The sequence below is a fragment of the Leuresthes tenuis genome, unplaced genomic scaffold (assembly GCF_036924035.1).
Source record: "Leuresthes tenuis unplaced genomic scaffold, fLeuTen1.0.hap1 SCAF_22, whole genome shotgun sequence".
NCBI classification, from domain to species: Eukaryota; Metazoa; Chordata; class Actinopteri; order Atheriniformes; family Atherinopsidae; genus Leuresthes; species Leuresthes tenuis.
Genome location: NW_027325376.1, coordinates 24,680,750 through 24,699,857, shown reverse-complemented (window position 1 = coordinate 24,699,857; position 19,108 = coordinate 24,680,750). Strand labels below are relative to the sequence as shown.

The window sequence follows — 19,108 nt, the reverse complement described above, 5'->3', positions numbered from 1 at the left end:
TTTTTGCTGTTATTTTATTAAGATAGAAAGACATGAGGAACATGAACAGAGAGTTACAACCCCTGGCAAAAAATATGGAATCACCTGACTTGGATGGGATTTTGTTTTTGTTTTTTTTAGCTTTTTTATTCAATAAATTAGATTCCATGATTTTTTGCATGGGTTTGTAGATAAGATGACATGCATAAAGATCACTTGAAGTTGTTGTTTTCCTAACAATACCTCTAAAGTACTACATATACCAACCCTATGGTAAGTGACTGGCCTTTTTTAAGTCTTTCTTAAACAATAGTATTTTTTGCACTGTTGTCTGAGTGGACTCATTCAAATAAATGGTAACACGACTGTTACCCTACATCACCATGTTGTAACCTTCTGATCATGGCTGAAATTTTAAAGACCTTTATATTATATTGCAGCTGACAACTTGTAAAACCAATTTAAGTGTTACTGTAACAACAATTGTCTTTACATTTGCAGCAGCTATTTTGTCATCTTTATTTCACTTTTTAACAGTTCTTTTTGGATGCCCACACTCTTTTTTTTTTTTTCCCCTCTCCCAGGTCTCTTCATTCTGTGCCAAGGCATTGACCATCTGTAACTCAGTGCTCCATCCTCGTATTCCCTCCATTGGCCTTCCCTTGCCACCCCTAACCCTGAGGTCAAATGCCACTGCTTCAGTCCTTTCATCTCAGGGTCCTGCCCCCCGACTAACTTTGTCAACTCTCCTAGAAGGCCCTGTCCCTGGTCCTCCTTTCACCACACGCCATTCTCTGAGTCTGGGCCCCACTTCTTTGTTGGACTCTCTAGAGAACCACCTCTCCCTGGTTCCAGGACTGCCAGGCCAGGCCCCTCCTCCAGGAGACTTGATCTTGTCCCCACACTCACACCATCAGCCTGAAGTTGCTGGGCTGGGCCCTCCAGAGGGGCAGAGGCCTGTGTTTGTCCGCTATGACAAAGAAGAAGCAGAAGATGTTGAGATATCTCTGGCAAGTGACTCAGATGACAGTGTGGTCATTGTTCCCCCAGGGATGCTCAACATGGAGAACCAACAAGACGACCCATCAACAAATCCACAGAACATACTCCCTACTGCAACAGATGGTACTGGTGTCACATTACCAGGAGAATCTGTCACCATGGCCCCCACCACAACAGCAACAACCACAATAGATGTATCCTCACTTCCCAATAACCTGGCCTCTTCCTCCCCTCTCCTCACCACTTCAACCACCCCCATCAACACTTTACCTCCCTCTAGTGGGTCAGTGGTCTCTCTGGTTCCACCTTTGAATTCCAGCACCATCTCAAATCCATCTGGTGGTTTGGGGGACCCATTGCCTTGCAAATCCCAGCTCCCGCAGATGCTAATGCAGCCTCCCACAGCAGGCCAGCCCAACCCCCTGGGCCTACCACTCCAGATGCATCAGCTGCAGAATCAGCTGACTCAGCAGGGACGACACCTCAACCAGCACCCACCTGCACCCACCACCAATGAAGAAACCGCTGTCATTAACATCAACAGTACTGACGAGGAAGAAGATGAGGAGGAGGACATGGAAGATGATGAAGAATTGGAGGAGGAAGGGATTGATGAGGATGAAGAGGAAGAAGGGAGTGATGAGTTTTATGAAGGAGAAGAGTATGAAGACTTTGATGAAGAAGAGGCTGAGGAGCTAGAGGAAGAAGAGGATGACGGGGACCTGCTGCCACTGGAGGGGGCAGAGGACAAGTCAGGGGAAGAGGGTAAAGTGCTTCGAGCTGCAGTGGATGAAGGCGGGATGACTGGATACATTGTTGAGGGAGATGCAGAAGGAGGGATAGAAGAACTCCAGACCAGCAGAGCAATATTGGGAGAAGACAGGAAGAAAGTTCAGGAGGTAGAGAGCATTGGTGTCTTGGAGGATGAACAGGAGGGGGAAGGAGAGGAGGATGAAAGTGAAAAGATGGATGATCCCACCATGCCACAGATTCTGTGTGTAACTGGAGGAGCACTGGAGGAAAGGTTGGAGATCAATGAGGAGGGGGTAGGAGAAGCAGGAGGGCTTCAGGAGGAGATGAGTTTGTGGAACCAAGATTCCAAGGAGAATGAGCTGACAGTTGCCTCAGGAGAACGTACATGCAGTCAGAGTCAGCAGGTAGGCATTGCAGCTTCACAGTCTCACCTATAAACTACAGAGTTCACTAATGTGTAACTGGGCTGTATGGAGTGCGTAGCTAATTGAAGGACAGCACACCTTCAGGGGCTTTTTTACACTACAAAGTTTAATCACGAGTACAGTACTGGATATTGTAAACACTGGATGAAAACAACAACAAGAAGCTTGAAATCCCCTTAACATTGTCAGAAACGCACCGTGCCCTGGGGGAAGATAGGCACATATTCTGCTATATCTGCGACTGAACACTGTTCTTCTAGACCTCTTCTTGGTGCATTTTCAGTGGTGATTGGGGATTTCACATGTCTGAAAGCTGAAGTTTTTTTCTTGTGAAAGTAATTTTTTTTTAATGTAGCAATCTTTGGGTAAATAATACAACACAGAAATCATTACAGACATTTTGTGGCTGTAGCCCTGTAACCAAAAAGTAAAGTGATACAAAGCTGTATAGGTAAAGAGAATACAGAGAACAGAACAAACTGCGTTTCTCTGAGCTTACAGTGTTAACTTCCAGGTTGACTCTCTACCATTCCATTATTTTTACATTTGTTATTGATGTTAGAGAATCTCCCTCCTCTGGGATCAGCACTGCCAGTAAAGGAACCTTTACTGGCAGTGCTTTTTTGCAGCATAATTTGCTGTTATTAATTGGACAAGAGGGGCATATTATAGCACCTTACATAGTCATTAATGGGAGGAACAAAGGCAGGGTTACTGGCTCTTGCAGTGAATTTCACATTGGAAAAAGAGAAAGGTGTGCATGATCATCTGGATATGTCTTGGCATACACGTCTTGCAGACTTTGAGTGCTTTTGTACATAAGGTCTCCCTGTATCAACCCACAGGTAAAAAGTAAAAGTTAAGTTCAATGACCAGTAGCCCGTGGTCAAATCCAGTGTCATAAAAAAAACTAGCAGTGCCCAGGCTATCGAGGAGCTCGTTGACCCCTGGGCATAGGATAGGCATCAAATCGTGAAACATCGTTCACCTTGCAATAGTCGACACAGAACCGGATAGACCCATCTTTCTTAACTACAAGAACCATGGGGGCTACCCCAGGTGCTGTGGGACTCTTCTATTACACCCATCTCCAACATAGCTTTCAATTCTGCCTGAACCACTTTTCTCTTGTGCTCAGGTAACCAATAGGGTCATGAACACACCGTCACGTCCGGGTGAGTCTCAACATGGTGTTGAATAAGGCTTATACGTCCTGGCAGGGGGAGAACACATCAGCGTAAAGCTGCTGCAACTGGGTTATGTCTGCTCTCTGGGACGGTGAGAGGTGGCTTTCACAAAGGAGCAAGGCGGAATTGGTCGATTTTTGTTACCTCAGGCACTAACTCGTCTCTCTGCAATTCCCGTCACCAAGGAAACAGACTCCTCTCTCCACGCTTTAAGGAGGTTGAGGTGATAAATTTGTGTCGCACCTCCCCTGTCAGATCGCACAAGTTCATAATCAACGTCACCCGCTCGTCATGTGACCACAAAGGGACCTTGCCACTTGGCAAGTAATTTTGAGCTGGAAGATGGGAGCAATAAAGCACTTTATCTCCCAGTGAAAATTGTCTTAACCTAGACCCTCTGTTGTACAGCCGCTGCTGATGTTCATGGGCCCGGAGCAAATTCTCATGTGACAACTGCCCTAGTGTGTGGAGTTTTGCTCTCAGGTCCAGGATATACTTCATATTTTACTGGGGCCTGGACCTTCCTCCCAGCTTTCTTTAACCAGGTCCAAAACACCACGTGGTTTTCTGCCAAAAAGCAGTTCAAAGGGAGAAAATCGCACAGTGCAAACAACAGAGGATCAAGCCACCTATCCCACTTACTACTATCATCGTGCACAAACTTACGGATCATGAACTTCAAAGTCTTATTCAGCTGCTCAACGAGGTCATCAGTTTGAGGGTTGTAAACACTGGTTCGAATAGACTTGATGCCCAATAATCCGTACAGTTCTCAGTGTTAGTGACAAATTGGGTGCCTTGATCAGTCAGGATCTCTCTCTGGATCCTGTATTTTCTATCCATTCAGTAGCCACCCAGTTTGTGTGGAGTACACTCGAGCAACTGGTCCGATCAGCAGAACACTGCTTTTGTTGTCACCGCAAGGTTTCCCCCATCTGTTGTTTCACTGAGACACTACTGAGTAACTACAACTCAACACAGTTTATACACATAACATTCATATACATACTAACATACAAACAATTATTTATCGCATTTTTCTCATCTCTGTTTGAACGTACACCCAGGTAAATATTCCTGTAGTCTTCTCATACCGACTATGGACCCATTCATTGTTTAATTTCACTGTTTTGCAAATCCTAATTGAATATTACACATTGACATTGAACTTTACTGGATAAGCAGGTCTTCATTGCATTCAGCAGCCTATATGTGAGCATCTATGTGTAAAATGTTCTTCTTTGCATTTATCAGCAGCAAGCAATTCTTCATTGCACATGCATATGAAAATAGTAAAACAATTCCAATGCGTTAGCGAAACCTTCTATATCAGGAGTGTCCATCATGATGCTGGGAATAGAACCTCTTTCCCAGAATAGTTCAACCTTCATTACTCAACTGATCATAACTCCGCAATGAGCATTTACAAATTTCACTCCTTTACATGTATTCAAAAATCTGTGTATGAATGTTTAATATTTCTTATATTTCTTGAGATCGTTCTGTGTGCATGTGGCCTAAACCCAATCTCTGTGTGGCAATATTACTTTAAACTAGATGAACTCTGCCTCTAATCATTTAAACGAGGTGTGGTACAAATATCAACCTTTCTCAGGTAATTACTGATCCTACAAAACCAAACTTAAAAGATCCTTCAAGGTTGTCCCTGATTGGCTCAATCTTAACAAATCAAAGGTAGAAAATCTCTGAACTTGGTGTTAGTTATCACTGCTCAATAGCTTGTATCAGAACTGCAAAAATGAAAACATTAGGTCCACGCTTGGTATCCAGATGGAACCTGAAACATCTCCATGAGCAGGCTTTTTTTTTTTAACTGATCTGTTGAATAGTTATACTCATGACACCGTTAAAATCCCAGATGAAGATCTAGCTCTTTGACCATTTTTGTAAATCTTCTAATTCCATAGTTGACAAACACGCCCCTTTTAAAAAGTATAGAACTTAGGACAGGTCTAGTCCCTGGCTTTCGACAGAACTAACTTCTTTACTTAAAAAATAAATAAATCTTGGATGCTAGCTGGGCATATGAGGGACCCGGGTCATTGGCTTGCTTTTAGGCAGCTTAGAAATAAATTTAAAGCAGCAATAAGAAAGGCCAAGTCTGATCATTATCTAAATTTGATTCTCAAAGCTTACTCAAATTCAAATTCAAAAAGTCTGTCCTACTGCTCCTGTTTTTAATTAGACTTCTATGCTTTCTTTGTCACAATCTTTGTCACTCCTGTTAAGCTTATTGTATGTTCTAAATGTTGTTTTAATCGTGTCTTCAAAAATTTTAGTTTTTTCTGTCTCAGCTATATTGTAAATGAGGTTGTTTCCTCAACATATATGGTAAACATCACACTACAAGATAACTTGAAACAGTGTCTGTGCCACACTCTTTGCAGAGAGGGTGCGCAGCAGCACTGCCTCTGGATATCGCATTGCGTAATCCATCAGAACTAACACAAAGCGATATCCACGTGCGCTCCGGTGAAGTGGCCCGATGAGGTCCATCCTAATGCGCTCAAATGGGACCTCAATCAGCGGTAATGGGTGTAAAGGCGCTCTCGGGATGGCCGGTTGGTTAACCAGCTGGCATTCGGAGCAAGGACGCACACCAGCGGCGCACGTGTGCCCGAATGCCTGGCCAATAGAACCGAGCCATTACATGGTTCAGTGTTTTTTCATACCCCTTATGCCCCCCCATCAGGTTATGAGTCACCTGGAAAACACTTTCCCGACGGCTTTTCGGGACCAACAGCTGTGTTATTATTTCCTCTGTCTGAGTGTCACAACTCATTCTGTACAATCCGTCTCTGCACAATGAAAAGAGCGGATATGCTCAAGTTGAAAATCTTCCATGTAGTCAAACACAGGAACCTGCGGAGCCTCCTGTGAAGGCACTGCCAGCTCCCCCTCCCCGTCTGCAGTGTCAGACAACCTCGCGTCACCGCTGAGCACAGCGCACATATCCCAGATATACCATATAGAAAGGTATAAGAGGATGTCACAAACTGAGGTCATTGGGAACTTCCGTGCATGCTGAAATGTACATGTCTCTATGATGGTCTGTTCAATAAATTCCCCATAAGAGGCAGACCACGACAAGTCCGATGAGTCTTTTCTCCACAACATCGGGAGGACACCCCCACACACTGCCCCACTAATCTATCAAACCCGGGCCAATCGGTATCCAAAATCAGGGGGTGCGCCAGGCACAAATTTCAACTGAAACCACGGGGTATCTGTGAATATCCCCTAATATCCACCCATCCTGCCTCTATCAAAGCCCCAGGCTTAATCAGGTTCTGGTGTGAACTATGGACTGCGTGCAGCCCGAATCTACCATTGCCTGAAGTGTACCCCCCTGAATCCTTACTGGAACATTGTACGTCCCTCCTGGACCGGGGGAGGGTGCCGTAGGGCCAACAACCCAAATCACCTGTCCGACCTCAATAAGCGGGCACTCGTGGCGAAAATGACTGGGCTGCCTGCCCTGAAACCTCCTCTTATGCAACAAACGAGTATCTAAGGTCTTCATGATATGAGATGTCAAAGCCACCTGTGTCATTAGTCATTCAGCACCACTGGTTGCCCTAATTTGGGCAGTCACAATGATTGCAATATACATATATGGGAACTCTATATATGTATAAGATTAAAAAGATTATGCATTTTTTTCAGATGATTTTGTAGTTTTTTTTTTCTGTGCTTGTGTAAAGATATGTCCTTACTTTTTACCATGGTTGCATATTAAAGTCACCCCAAAAATAATGGAGATAATTATTGATATGTGACATAGATAATCATTTGGGGACAGAAAACTATTAACATGTCAGGTGAACATTTGTCATATCTTTTTAGAATTTTATTTTTTTTTTTTTTAATTTAATTTTTTTTTTTTTCCATTTGCTGTCATTTAATTTTTTTTCCCCACATGAACAGTCACACTGGGTTATAGGCATGGTAAGAATCAGAGCTGGCAGACAAATGCTATCTGCCTGTTTTGTTAATCTCTAAAAATTTGGCCAACGAGACAAAGGAATGTGTAGTTAGCTCATCCACAATACAAATTGGTAGCAATACAAATCAAGAGAAAGAAAACACATAGTTTTTACCAAACTACATATTGCCAAAAACATTACTAGCAAGTCGAGCAAAAACTTCTTCCAAGGCTTTGGCCACAAACAGTGGCTGTAAGCAACGCTGTGATCGTTTATGTTTATGCATTTAGCTTTTATCCAAAGCGACTTACAGGTAGGCATGTAGGGTAAGGGGGTCTTGCTTAAGGACCCCTACTGGAGGGAATACCTTTCATGCAGGGGATTTGAACCCAGGTCTCCCACATGGAAGGTGGCAATCATACCACTACGCTATCCAGTTGGTGCCAGTGCTACCTTCCATTGTCTCTGGTAATGTGTGACAGACTACAATCAGCATTACAGTTATAATAATATGAATTATAATATAAATACATATTGTTGAAGCTGAAACGGGAAAAAAATTCTCACTTTTGTCAGTACCAGTCAGTACTCAAGTTGCAGCATGTTGGATCAACTGAAAAATGTTGGTGTTTGGACAAACGGCTAAAATGGCAGTAGTCGAGGCTAAATGTGATTTTAAAAATGAGTAGAAGTTTTTCTGTGTTGCTTTCGGACAGGACCCTCTTGATTTTGGAAATATTCCGCAGATGGAGTCTGTTCAGAAAGTCCAGTTGCCTGCTATTTAAGCATTTAGGATTACCATAACCTGGATAATTGAAATCCAAAAATACAAACTCTCGAGGCCTGTTTTAAAGTGAATAAAACGACAAGTGCTGGTAAAAATTGTCTCCAAGGTTTCTCATAGTAGTACTGGAAGCCAAGGTAATAATACTATACTTCAATATATGACTGGATAGTGAATATTTCTTAGGGCCAAAAACAATAGCTTTGGTTTTTATTTCATTGAAATGTTGGCAATTTAAGTAAGACAATCCTGTGACTGATTTGTTTCCACGGGTTAAACAAAGCTGGGCGTCATTAAGATAAGCAGGGTTTCAGATCTTTTTTTTTCCCACAATAGGTCCCAGTGCTCTTCACAGAAAAGCGTATGTATTATTAGGTGTTGCATTCTAAATGTATTATTTTGAATGCAACACCTCGCTGCATATCTAAAGAAGCTTTGGTAAATTGACAATTTAATAAATGACAAAACGTTTTTTTTTTTTGTTTTTTTTTTTTTAAAAAAAAGGAAAATCCTTACAGTGTAGAGTACAACAGTGGTGTGATGATTAGCACTGTCGCCTCACAGCAAGAGGGTTTCAGGTTCAATTCCCAGCTTGTGGCCATTTTCTCCGTGTATGCGAGGGTTCTCTCTGGGTACTCCCACCGTCCAAAAATATGCATGTTAGGTTAATTGGTGATTCTAAATTGTCCCTAGGAGTGAGTGTGAGCACCTGGCCACTGGGGAACACAAGCCAATGTATTTCTAGTGCTGGTCCCAAGCGTGGATAAACGGTGAGGGTTGCGTCTGGGAAGGGCATCGGGTGTAAAAAATCAATGATGCAAGATCAACTTGCTGTGGCAACCCCTGAGAGAGGGAGAGGGAGAGGCTGATTGAAGAAGAAGATAGTAATGCACTGCTAAACCTACAGGGCTGGAGGTTTTATTATTATTATTTTAACTGGGAGCTTGAAAAAAATAAATTCTCTTAATGCTCTACTTAACTCTTGAGTTTATTACAAAAGCTTCCTCAGAAATCTAGTTGATATGGAAAAATATTAAACTATTTGTTTTGAAGTTGATTTAAGAGGTGGTCTTAAAATTTTCAGCTTGGGGCACCAGTGCTATTGGTGGAAAAAGATGAGGAGCAATGCCCCATGGCTTTTTTTTCAGTTTGTACAGTTCTTACAAAATGAGTTTCCTTACATGTTTCCTAGTTGTAGTTCATTATTAGCCCAACAAGCTTGCCATGGTTGTCCAGAATATACGAGTGGTGGATGGAATCAGTTGAAATTATAAATGATTAAGTGCTGCACGTAATATTCGTTGGGAAATCTATAAGGCACTATAATTATGATAGATCTCCTGTATGAGATTTCTGCAGAAAAAAACCCAGTATCTACCTAGTTAAAGCAACATTAGAGAAGTTTGTGAACCTTGAAACTATGTACCTTTGACTCGTTTTAAAGAACACCAATCTTTATTGTGCAAATTCTTAGGTCGGAATCTAAACACCAGGGCACTGAGATGCCATACTTCAGAACTTTGGTTTCCAGCAGCCCGAAACCACACCATTTGTTCAATGGTTGCTTCACATTTTTGTGGGAATCTGATTGTTGTTTAAGTGGCCTCTTAAATATGACAACAATTTAATGTACATGGCTGTACATGTGCTGGGCTGAGAGAGGTTTGTTTTCACGTTGGGTATAAATCCCATAACTATAGGAGAAGCCAAAGTGCAAAAAAAGCCAAATTCTCTCATGTTACTATAAGGCCCGCTGCTAATTTCTACGACTGTGTTGACATCACTGCAGGCAGTGCAGATCAGTCACATTGAAAGTTGTGAAAATCTGTTTCTTGGTGTGACCGACTCAAATTGTCACAGTGATTTTTATAGAAAAGTTCCAGCTTGTTCATTTAGACATGACACTGAAAGGATCGACTTCAGATAAAAATTTGTTGCAGTACATTTGAATAGATTCAAAGTGTTCTTCACTTGATCTACTATCCTAAATAAAACCCTCACAGTTGTGAGGCTTGCTGATGTGGTGTAAATGGTAAATGGACTTGTACTTGTATAGCGCTTTTCTAGTCTAGCTGACCACTCAAAGCGCTTCACTACATGCCGCATTCACCCCACTCACACACATTCATACAGCACGTCTTAAGATATAACTACGTGCTTTTTCTAATCATTCACACACATTCATACCCCCAATGATACACTGGGGGGGGCAACGTGGGGTTCAGTGTCTTACCCAAGGACACTTCGACATGTATCCTGGGGAAGCCAGAGTCAAACCACCGACCTTCCGATTGGTGGGCGACTGCTCTTCCTCCTGAGCTACAGCCGCCCCGTGGTGTGCTCATGGTCTCATTCAAATTGATACTCGGATGGATCAAATGTAGTATTCATTCCAAAAAATATTTGTCTAGATGAGTAATCTGGATGTACACTACCTAAATATGTTTTCTTTTTTAACACTGGTCTATTGGCATCAAACATCACAAGTACAGTCCTTGCATCTGACAAAATATTATTTCAAATTTAAGTATAAAATGAATTGCATTCTTTAAAGCTTTTTTTTTTTTTAACTCGACAGGAGCCTGTAGCTGAAAATGCACAGGAAGATGCTGTGAGAGACGGCAAACCATCCAGTCATCAGGAGGAACAGCTAGTACTTGGTCAAGAGGGCGACTCAGGAGTAGCTGATCATGAAAAGTCGACAGGGCGGAACATTAAAGAGCAAGAGAAGACTGATGCTGATCAAGGAGAGCTAAAGGAAGCAGAAAAGTCAAAGAAAGATGAACGGGAAGAACAACTGGATCAAGAAGGGAAGAGTGATGTAATAGATGGGAAAGTAATGAAGAGGAAAAGAGAGGATGGACACATAGAAGATGATGGGCCAAGCACTGAGAAGAAAAAGGTAAAAAGAAAAAAACTAATGGTGAAATAAAGAAATACATTACTTTACATTATTTGTGGCATGAGAGACAAATAAGACCCACTCACACTCCTTCCCAGGGTTAATTTAGAGACCCCAATTATAACCCATCATAGATGTTTTTGGATTATGCGAGTAAGCCAGAGTACCCACAGAGAACCCACCCATACACGTGGAGAACATGTTATACATTTTTAACTAACTAAACAACTTCTAACTCAGTGTTCTAACGTTTGGAAACAGAATCTGCAATCCCAACTAGAAATTGATACAACAAAGATGCTATGGGAAAGGAGGAGCAAGGACAACAGGTCGGGGGGATATATTGGGCTTTGAGAAGGAACTTGGCCATTTTTGCACTGGAAATATCTTTGAAATGTCAAGATCAAATTTATTTCTGGCCTTGGCTCGTTTGGGCTTAGTATCAACAATCAGGAAAACAATGCCATGTGGGGCGGAATTTCGAGGTCAGGTGCATTGTGAGTTGGGCGGCAGGGACCTAGGCATGCTGATCCCCAGAGTTGACTGCTGGACAGACCTGGTAAGCCCAAACAAGTACGGGGGGGGAACTGGGAGCATCTGGTGGAGGCCCCTGTCCGCAAATACTTACTTGGGGAAGAACAGGAATTTTTCCCCCCAAAAAACATGGAATTCCATGTTGGGGACATGGAATCTGAATGGACCATGTTTATCCATTATGGATGCTGCCTCCAAGAGCTGTGGCCTGAAGGTTTTCTGTGCCTGTCATTGCAGTAACCGGAGGACCTGCTGGTGGATGCCAGCCAGGGCCGCTGAAAGTCAGTTTGAGCAGGAGGTGCTGAAAAAAATTGAGCCGGTTGTTATGGAAAATTATGCTTCGCTAAGCCCCGCCCCCTTAGTTATTGTTGCTACGCCAGTCAAGCTTTCTCCCCTAGAGCGAGAAACATGGGGTTTTTACCGGTACCGTTAAGTCATATTCCTCAGGGATTATCTGAAATTTTCTGGCAAAATTTTTCAAAGGTGTCCAATATATGTTTGAAAGATACAATCACCAGATTAAATGTTGGTGAAGTTCAAATGAAGAGGAAATCAAAATAGAAGGAAAAGTACACCATTCTCAATATAAGTGCCAAGCGCCACATTTGTTGACACATTGAATAAAAAAAAACAGCACATACAAGAACAACAACATTCTTGTATAGCAGGGTAACTCGATATATTTTTTTAAATTAAATGTTATGTTGGCTTTCACTATCGTCCTGTTTGCCAGTTTCTTGCTAAAATAAACTATCTTGCATTTGTTTACAGTGCGCCAGAATATTGCTCACATATAGTGGGGCTGATATAGATATCAGTATGTCAGAACTTGTCTATCTGTTAGTATTTATTTTGTTTAACAGGTTAACAAGGTTTAACAGAGACGTCTTTCTTAACGTTATCGCACAAAGCTATGGTTAGCTAACGTCAGCTAGCAATTTACCTTAGAACCAAACGTAGGTGCTCTTATTGAGTTTGGAGGGATTCAGCTGTTCGTGTCGTCTTCCACTCTGCTTTATACACACCCGGCATCTTTCTTGTTGCGTTTTGGGCTTGGGGAAGGCAAAGAATTCAACACCACCCTCCAAACTTCTTGGATATCGACCGTCGGACTTTCAAGTCCTGTATTCAATTCAATTCAATTCAGTTTTATTTATATTGTGCCGAATTACAACAATTGTCATCTCAAGGCACTTAGATAATACAGTCCAATTCAAGCCAATTGGAATTCAATTAATTGTAATCATAATCCAATTAAATCGAATTAATTAATTTCAAAATAATCCAATTCATTCATATAGAGCCAATTCAGAAAACAATATCCTAGCTAAGGAAACAAACAGATTGCACCGAAACTTGTCTTCAGTCCAATCTCCCGTCCTGAGCCTGAGGGACTGTGGAAAGGAACGACTCCCTTTTAACAGGAAGAAACCTCTGGCAGAACCAGACTCAGGAAGGGTGGCCATCCGCCTCGACCAGCTGGGGTTTAAGACTGAAAAGAGGGAAAAGAGGGGGGAAAAACACCATAACAAGTTAATAACCACAATAATGTCACATGTACATAAAATCAATTGAGAAACTAAACAGGGGGAAAAAAGAGAGCAAAGTGAGGAAAGGTGTGACAGATGAGGTCCCCCAGCAGTCTAAGGCTATAGCAGCTTAACTATGGGATGTTTCAGGATTACCTGAGCCATCCCTAACTATAAGCTTTATCAAAAAGGAAAGTTTTAAGCCTAATCTTAAAAGTGGAAAGGGTGTCTGCTTCCCGGACATTTACTGGCAGCTTATTCCACAAGAGAGGGGCCTGATAACTGAAGGCTCTACCTCCCATTCTACTTTTAGAAACTCTGGGAACAACAAGTAAACCTGCAGTTTGGGAGCGAAGTGCTCTGTTAGGAAAATATCTTACAATTAAATCTTTAAGATATGATGGAGCTCGGTCATTAAGAACTTTATATGTCAGAAGAAGAATCTTAAATTCTATTCTGAATTTAACAGGGAGCCAATGAAGAGAAGCTAAAACTGGAGAAACATGATCTCTCCTGTTAGTTCTCATCAGAACTCTGGCTGCAGAATTTTGCCCGTTGTGAAGGGATAAGTCATTAGAATACCCTTAGAATACCCTTCCAGTACTCCCTCACATGCTTGTCTATAAAATACACCACAATATAAGTTGCTGGTCATGGATTTAAAAAAATCTACCTACCTTTTTATGAGATGAGCCGATTGAGACAGTTAAATGTTTGTGCACTGGAGAGCCTCCGACAGGACTTAAAGCTCCTCAAGCACATCCATCATTAGTCCTAGGTTTTTGACAAAAACACCTGAATTTAATTTCACTGCTAGTCCCTCATGCATTTCAGTCTAGTTTCTCTTGATAGCTGTACTTCCTGCTGTGAAATGCTGGTAGAGGGCAGCATACAGTGACCAAACAGCTTTTACTATTCAAACAGATTAAGCCACCCACTTTATCTCCCCTAAGACTCGACCAATCCTTCTCAAACACACTGCTACTTCAGAGCCTGTAGCATCAAACTGCTGCAAAGGTTCTCTGGTGACTGATTATACAGGCAGTATAACTTGTCAAGGAAAACTGTGAAGTGTTTGGTCTCTGTGCAGTGCTTGACTGCATCTGATACAGACAACTCTAACCTATGGTTTAGACAATGCCACCCTATGAGACCTGGGAACTTATTCTTCAGTTTTGAATACACTCAATTTTGTCCCCACCATTACAGCAGCTCCATCTGAGCAGAAACCCACCTAACACCCTTTCAGATAGGCTTCATTAAGGCCATGTTTTAGAAGGCAGCTTAATAGTCTTTTAGTAATTCCATCTGCAGTTGTGCTTTCTAATTCAATCAGATCCAAGAAGGTGGTCAGTAGCTCAGTCACAAACGGATGTTTTGAGGTATGCAATAAGACTGGCCTTCTTGCTTAATGAGATGCTTTCACCCAAAATAACTTGCGAGTTTTGGTTGGGTCTGTTGAATACTGGCTAGCAATGTCTGTCTTATCTCTCTAGATATAAGATTGCAAAATAGGTGCACATGTAACATTTATATGACGAACACTGCCGACGTCAACACCATTTAACATTTGTTGTTCAATTACTTCAGGATATAATCAGTGTAAGGTCGATTATGTTTTTGCGATGCGATAGGCTGTTCTAAAGACACTGAGTTGAAGCTAAAATTTCAACTTGTTTTTTGAGAAAACTTGACTCAAGAGCTGAATTACTTTCTTTTTTCAGGATTCTTTCTGCTATTTTGTGACTTTGTGAGACACTATGCTAATTTATTTTCTTTTTCAAAGATTTAATTTTCTTCTTGTTACTGCTACCACATGAACTTACTATGCAATTCTGCCATTCAGTAGAGAATGTGTAACTCAGTTTCCCCATTCTCACTGCTCCAAGTGACAATGCTGCCCTGCATGTTTAGCAGCCCAATTTCTTATTTTTACCACATGATTTCCTGAACTATTGAGTGGACCAAAGAGTCACATTCACAGAACATATATATATACACAGGACTATATATATATTACCAAAAGTATTCACTCACCCATCCAAATAATTAAATTCAGGTGTTCCAGTCATTTTCATGGCCACAGGTGTATAAATTCAAGCACCTAGGCATGCAGACTGCTTCTACAAACATCTGTGAAAGAATGGGTCGCTCTCTCAGGAGCTCAGTGAATTCCAGTGTGGTACCGTGACAGGATGCCACCTGTGCAACTGGTCCAGTCGTGAAATTTTCTTGCTTCTAAATATTCCAGTCAACTGTCAGTGGTAATATAACAAAGTGGAAGCGATTGGGAACGACAGCAACTCAGTCACGAAAAATGACAGAGCTGGGTCAGCGGATGTGGAGGCGCACAGTGCGCAGAGGTCGCCAACCTTCTGCTGATTGCTACAGACGTCCAAACTTCATGTAGTCTTCAGATTAGCTCAAGTGTGTAGAAAGCTTCATTGAATGGGTTTCCATGACCAAGCAACTGCATTCAAGCCATACATCAATGCAAAACGTTGGATGCAGTGGTGTAAAGCACGCAGGCACTGGACTCTAGAGCAGTTGAGGAGACGTGTTCTCTGGAGTGACGAATCACGCTTCTACATCTGGCAATGTGATTGATGAGTCTGGGTTTGGCGGTTGCCAGGAGAACAGTACTTGTGCCAACTGTAAAGTTTGGTGGAGGGGGGATTATGTTGTGGGGTTGTTTTTCAGGAGCTGGGCTTGGCCCCTTAGTTCCAGTGAAAGGAACTCTGAATGCTTCAGCATAGCAAGAGATTTTGGACAATTTCATGCTCCCAACTTTATGGAAACTGTTTGGGGATGGCCCCTTCCTGTTCCAACATAGCTGCGCACCAGTGCACAAAGCAAGGTCCATAAAGACATGGATGAGTGACTTTGTCGTGAAAGAACTTGACTGGCCTGCACAGAGTCCTGACTTAAACCCAATGGAACGCCTTTGGGATTTCTATCAGGCCTTCTCGTAGAACATCAGTGTCTGACCTGAGAAATGTGCTTCTGGTAGAATGGTCAAAAATTCCCACAAACACACTCCTAAACCTTGTGGAAAGCTTGCCCAGAAGACTTATAGCTGTTCTAGCTGGCCGACGTCTTATTAGACCCTATGCATTAAGAATGGGATGTCACTTAAGTTTTTATGCATGTAAAGGCAGATGAGCGAATACTTTTGGCAGTATAGTGTATAATAATATGATATATTTATAATATACATTTATATTATAAATATATTAATATTTATTAATTTGTATATTATTAATTATTATTAATACTTCATTAGATGCTGATGAAAGTTTTTTTTCATGATAAACATCTGTTGTTTTTTTCTGTTGTACAGCTGGATGATGAAGTCATGGCTTCCATGTTGGCAGATTTTGTCGCCTGTCCACCCGATGATGAAGATGTTGCCTCAGGATCGAACTGTTCATAACCAATTGTCTTCTTGAACTGATGAGATTGACGCTACCATGACAGATACTGTCTCTGTATTATTGTAACATGAGGTAACTTGGAAATGTTACTTGACAGTTTTAAGTTACCTCATAAAATGTTATTCTTTACATGACATGTAATCTTTACCCTAACGGTTAATTCTTTACATTGCTCAGAATGGTGCCTTTATTTCTTAATTGATTTTGATGTAATAGTAATATTTGTCATTACAGTTCCAACTGTCTGCACCACTATATCAAACATGGTAATATTAGAGGGGTGTCAGAGTTGTTTCTTGTATATGGCTTGTAACTGACAAGTAGTTTCGCAAAAAGTAAATGACGCTGCATTTTTTTTCCCAAGCTAAGCCCCCTGATCTCTGTTACTCAGAATGCTACATCATTGATATATACAGTACTCATTCAGTTTCAGTCTTTTATGCTTTTTGTTTTGTCATTACGGTGATATGTTCTTCCATAAAAAAGTAAATATTCAGTCATGAGTTACGTACACTACATTTCTTACTCTGAGAATCACTTTAAATAATTGCAGTTGTAAATATGATCAGTTTAGTCTACTTGGCAAAGCACGAGTCTACCTGCCTTTGACTGCTGTCTCAGACTTCTGAATTTTTCGATACACCAGGACGCCTAATCCAATCAGCAGATAGCCCGTTATCATGGTTCCGAATATGTAAAGATCCTTGATGTCCTCAACGGAAAGAATCGCCAGACACACGACCCTCCACTGTTCCCAAGAGTCCCTCATGTAACCAGCGGCGAAAGTTCCATCAGGACAGGTGGGTTCCCCTGGACCCGAATTTTTCGTCAAGAAAATTCTGTCAATTCTGTTGAGAGACCAGTTGACCATTTCCATGATTTTAATTTTGAGAGCAATACAGAGAGAGGCACCAAAGTTTGAGACAGGACAGGAAAAGACGTGAAGAAAAGCAGGGAAGATTGAGGAGAGAAGAGAAATGCGACCGCCTTCGTTGAGAGCCAGAAGAGAATGAGAAAGGTTCAGCTTGGCTCAACTTTGGATTGTCGTACACATCTCTGGATCTGAAATTAGGTAAAGGATAACTTAAGATGGTACATTATGTAACTTATTAAGACATTATTTGATAAAAACTAACCCAAAAGGTAGAAGCTACTCAGAGCTACAGCATATTGTTGATACCTGACATTGTAAGCCTTGGTTAACAAAGAAAGATAATTGTCATTGTACCTGTTTCTTACAGGAATTTTGGGTTTTGTTAAGCAGTAAGTAAGTAATTTATTTATATAGCACAGATAAGCACAGATATATATCACAGATAAAAGCACAAAGTGCTTTACAATAAATAAGAAAAGATAAACAACCCCATAAAAATGGAGCATAAAATAGCAAGATAAAACAAAATATCTATAAAAGAATAAGATCACAAGTAGTACACCCTTCAAGGATATATATTTTATGAGAAAGATGGGAGAAACACTATGGCAACGATAATGGTGTAAACCTATATGGAGAGTGAAGTAAACATAGTGAAGAGAGATGCACAGTGCAACATGGAGGTACCCCAGTAGCCAAGGCCTGTAGTGATATAATTTAAAGCATGGCTAAGGGTTACCCTAGATCAATCTCAAAGCTAGAGAGAGTCTTCCTCCTAAACCCATGTTCACAGCTGGTTTCACAAGAAATGGGCTTTATGATTGAATGAAGAAGACTGCCTTACTTTCTACTTCTGGAAACTCTATGAACAAGTATGCATGCAGTCTCAGAGTCAAGTGCGCTGTAGAGATAAGGAACTATGAAGTTTTTTAAGATACAATGGAGAGTGGTCGTTGGGAGCTTCATGTGAGGTTTCAAACTGTATTATGGATTTTACAGGTAACCAGTGAAGAGAAGCTATATTTGGAGTGAGTAACAGTGCTCATCATGTTTCAAATGCATTGATGTGGATGTTACTTTGACAGTTACCTTTTTCAGACTTATTACATACAAGTAGTAGTAGCGGGCTCCTCCCAGCAGGACAACACAATCTGAGGTATTCTCCTGGCCTTCAAACTACCCAGTTACCAATTTGATGGTATCTGATGGCACTGTGGCAAGCAAGCTCAATCTATAAAGACCCCACATCTCAAGGCCGCAAAGATCTATTGCTAACGTCTCAGTACCAGAAATCCAGGACACCCTCAGATGTTCTTTTTCCTTGGCTTGACTGAAAAGCAATCTTTTGGCAGCATTTGGGGTTCTTACTCAATATTAGGCCGTTGGTCATAATGTTATGGCTCATTGATATATACACTGCTCAAAAAAATAAGGGAACACTAAAATAACACTTCCTTGATCTCAATTAATTAAATATTCCAGTTGAAAATCATTATTCATTACATAGTGGAATGCGTTGAGAATAAAATAACATAAAAATGATCAATGTAAATCAACTATCCCATGGAGGTCTGGATTTGGAATCGTACTCAAAATAAGATGTTCTCCTGAGTGATCTCCTCCCACACCTGGATTAAAGCATCAGTCAACTCCTGGCCAGTCTGTGGTGCAACATGGCGTTGGTGGATGGAATGAGACCTGATGTTCCAGATGTGCTCAATTGGATTCAGGTCTGAGGAACGGGCCAGGCCATAGCAT

General features: G+C 41.3%; 1 protein-coding gene, 1 long non-coding RNA gene and 1 pseudogene across 2 annotated transcripts in view; 1 reads left to right on the top strand and 2 right to left on the bottom strand.

The window, feature by feature from the left end:
• Nucleotides 1-16,908, top strand: part of pelp1 (proline, glutamate and leucine rich protein 1) — a 55,877-nt gene extending 38,969 nt beyond the window's left edge. Inside the window, exons 17-19 of the mRNA XM_072376862.1 lie at nucleotides 564-2,138; nucleotides 10,656-10,979; nucleotides 16,383-16,908. Coding sequence (XP_072232963.1) covers nucleotides 564-2,138; nucleotides 10,656-10,979; nucleotides 16,383-16,475 — 1,992 coding nt within the window. The 3' untranslated portion in view covers nucleotides 16,476-16,908. The remainder of the gene's footprint in view (nucleotides 1-563; nucleotides 2,139-10,655; nucleotides 10,980-16,382) is intronic.
• Nucleotides 1-19,108, bottom strand: part of LOC140281434 (uncharacterized) — a 103,101-nt gene that overhangs the window by 81,898 nt on the left and 2,095 nt on the right. The window lies entirely within an intron of this gene.
• Nucleotides 13,878-14,950, bottom strand: LOC140282312 (E3 SUMO-protein ligase KIAA1586-like; annotated as a pseudogene).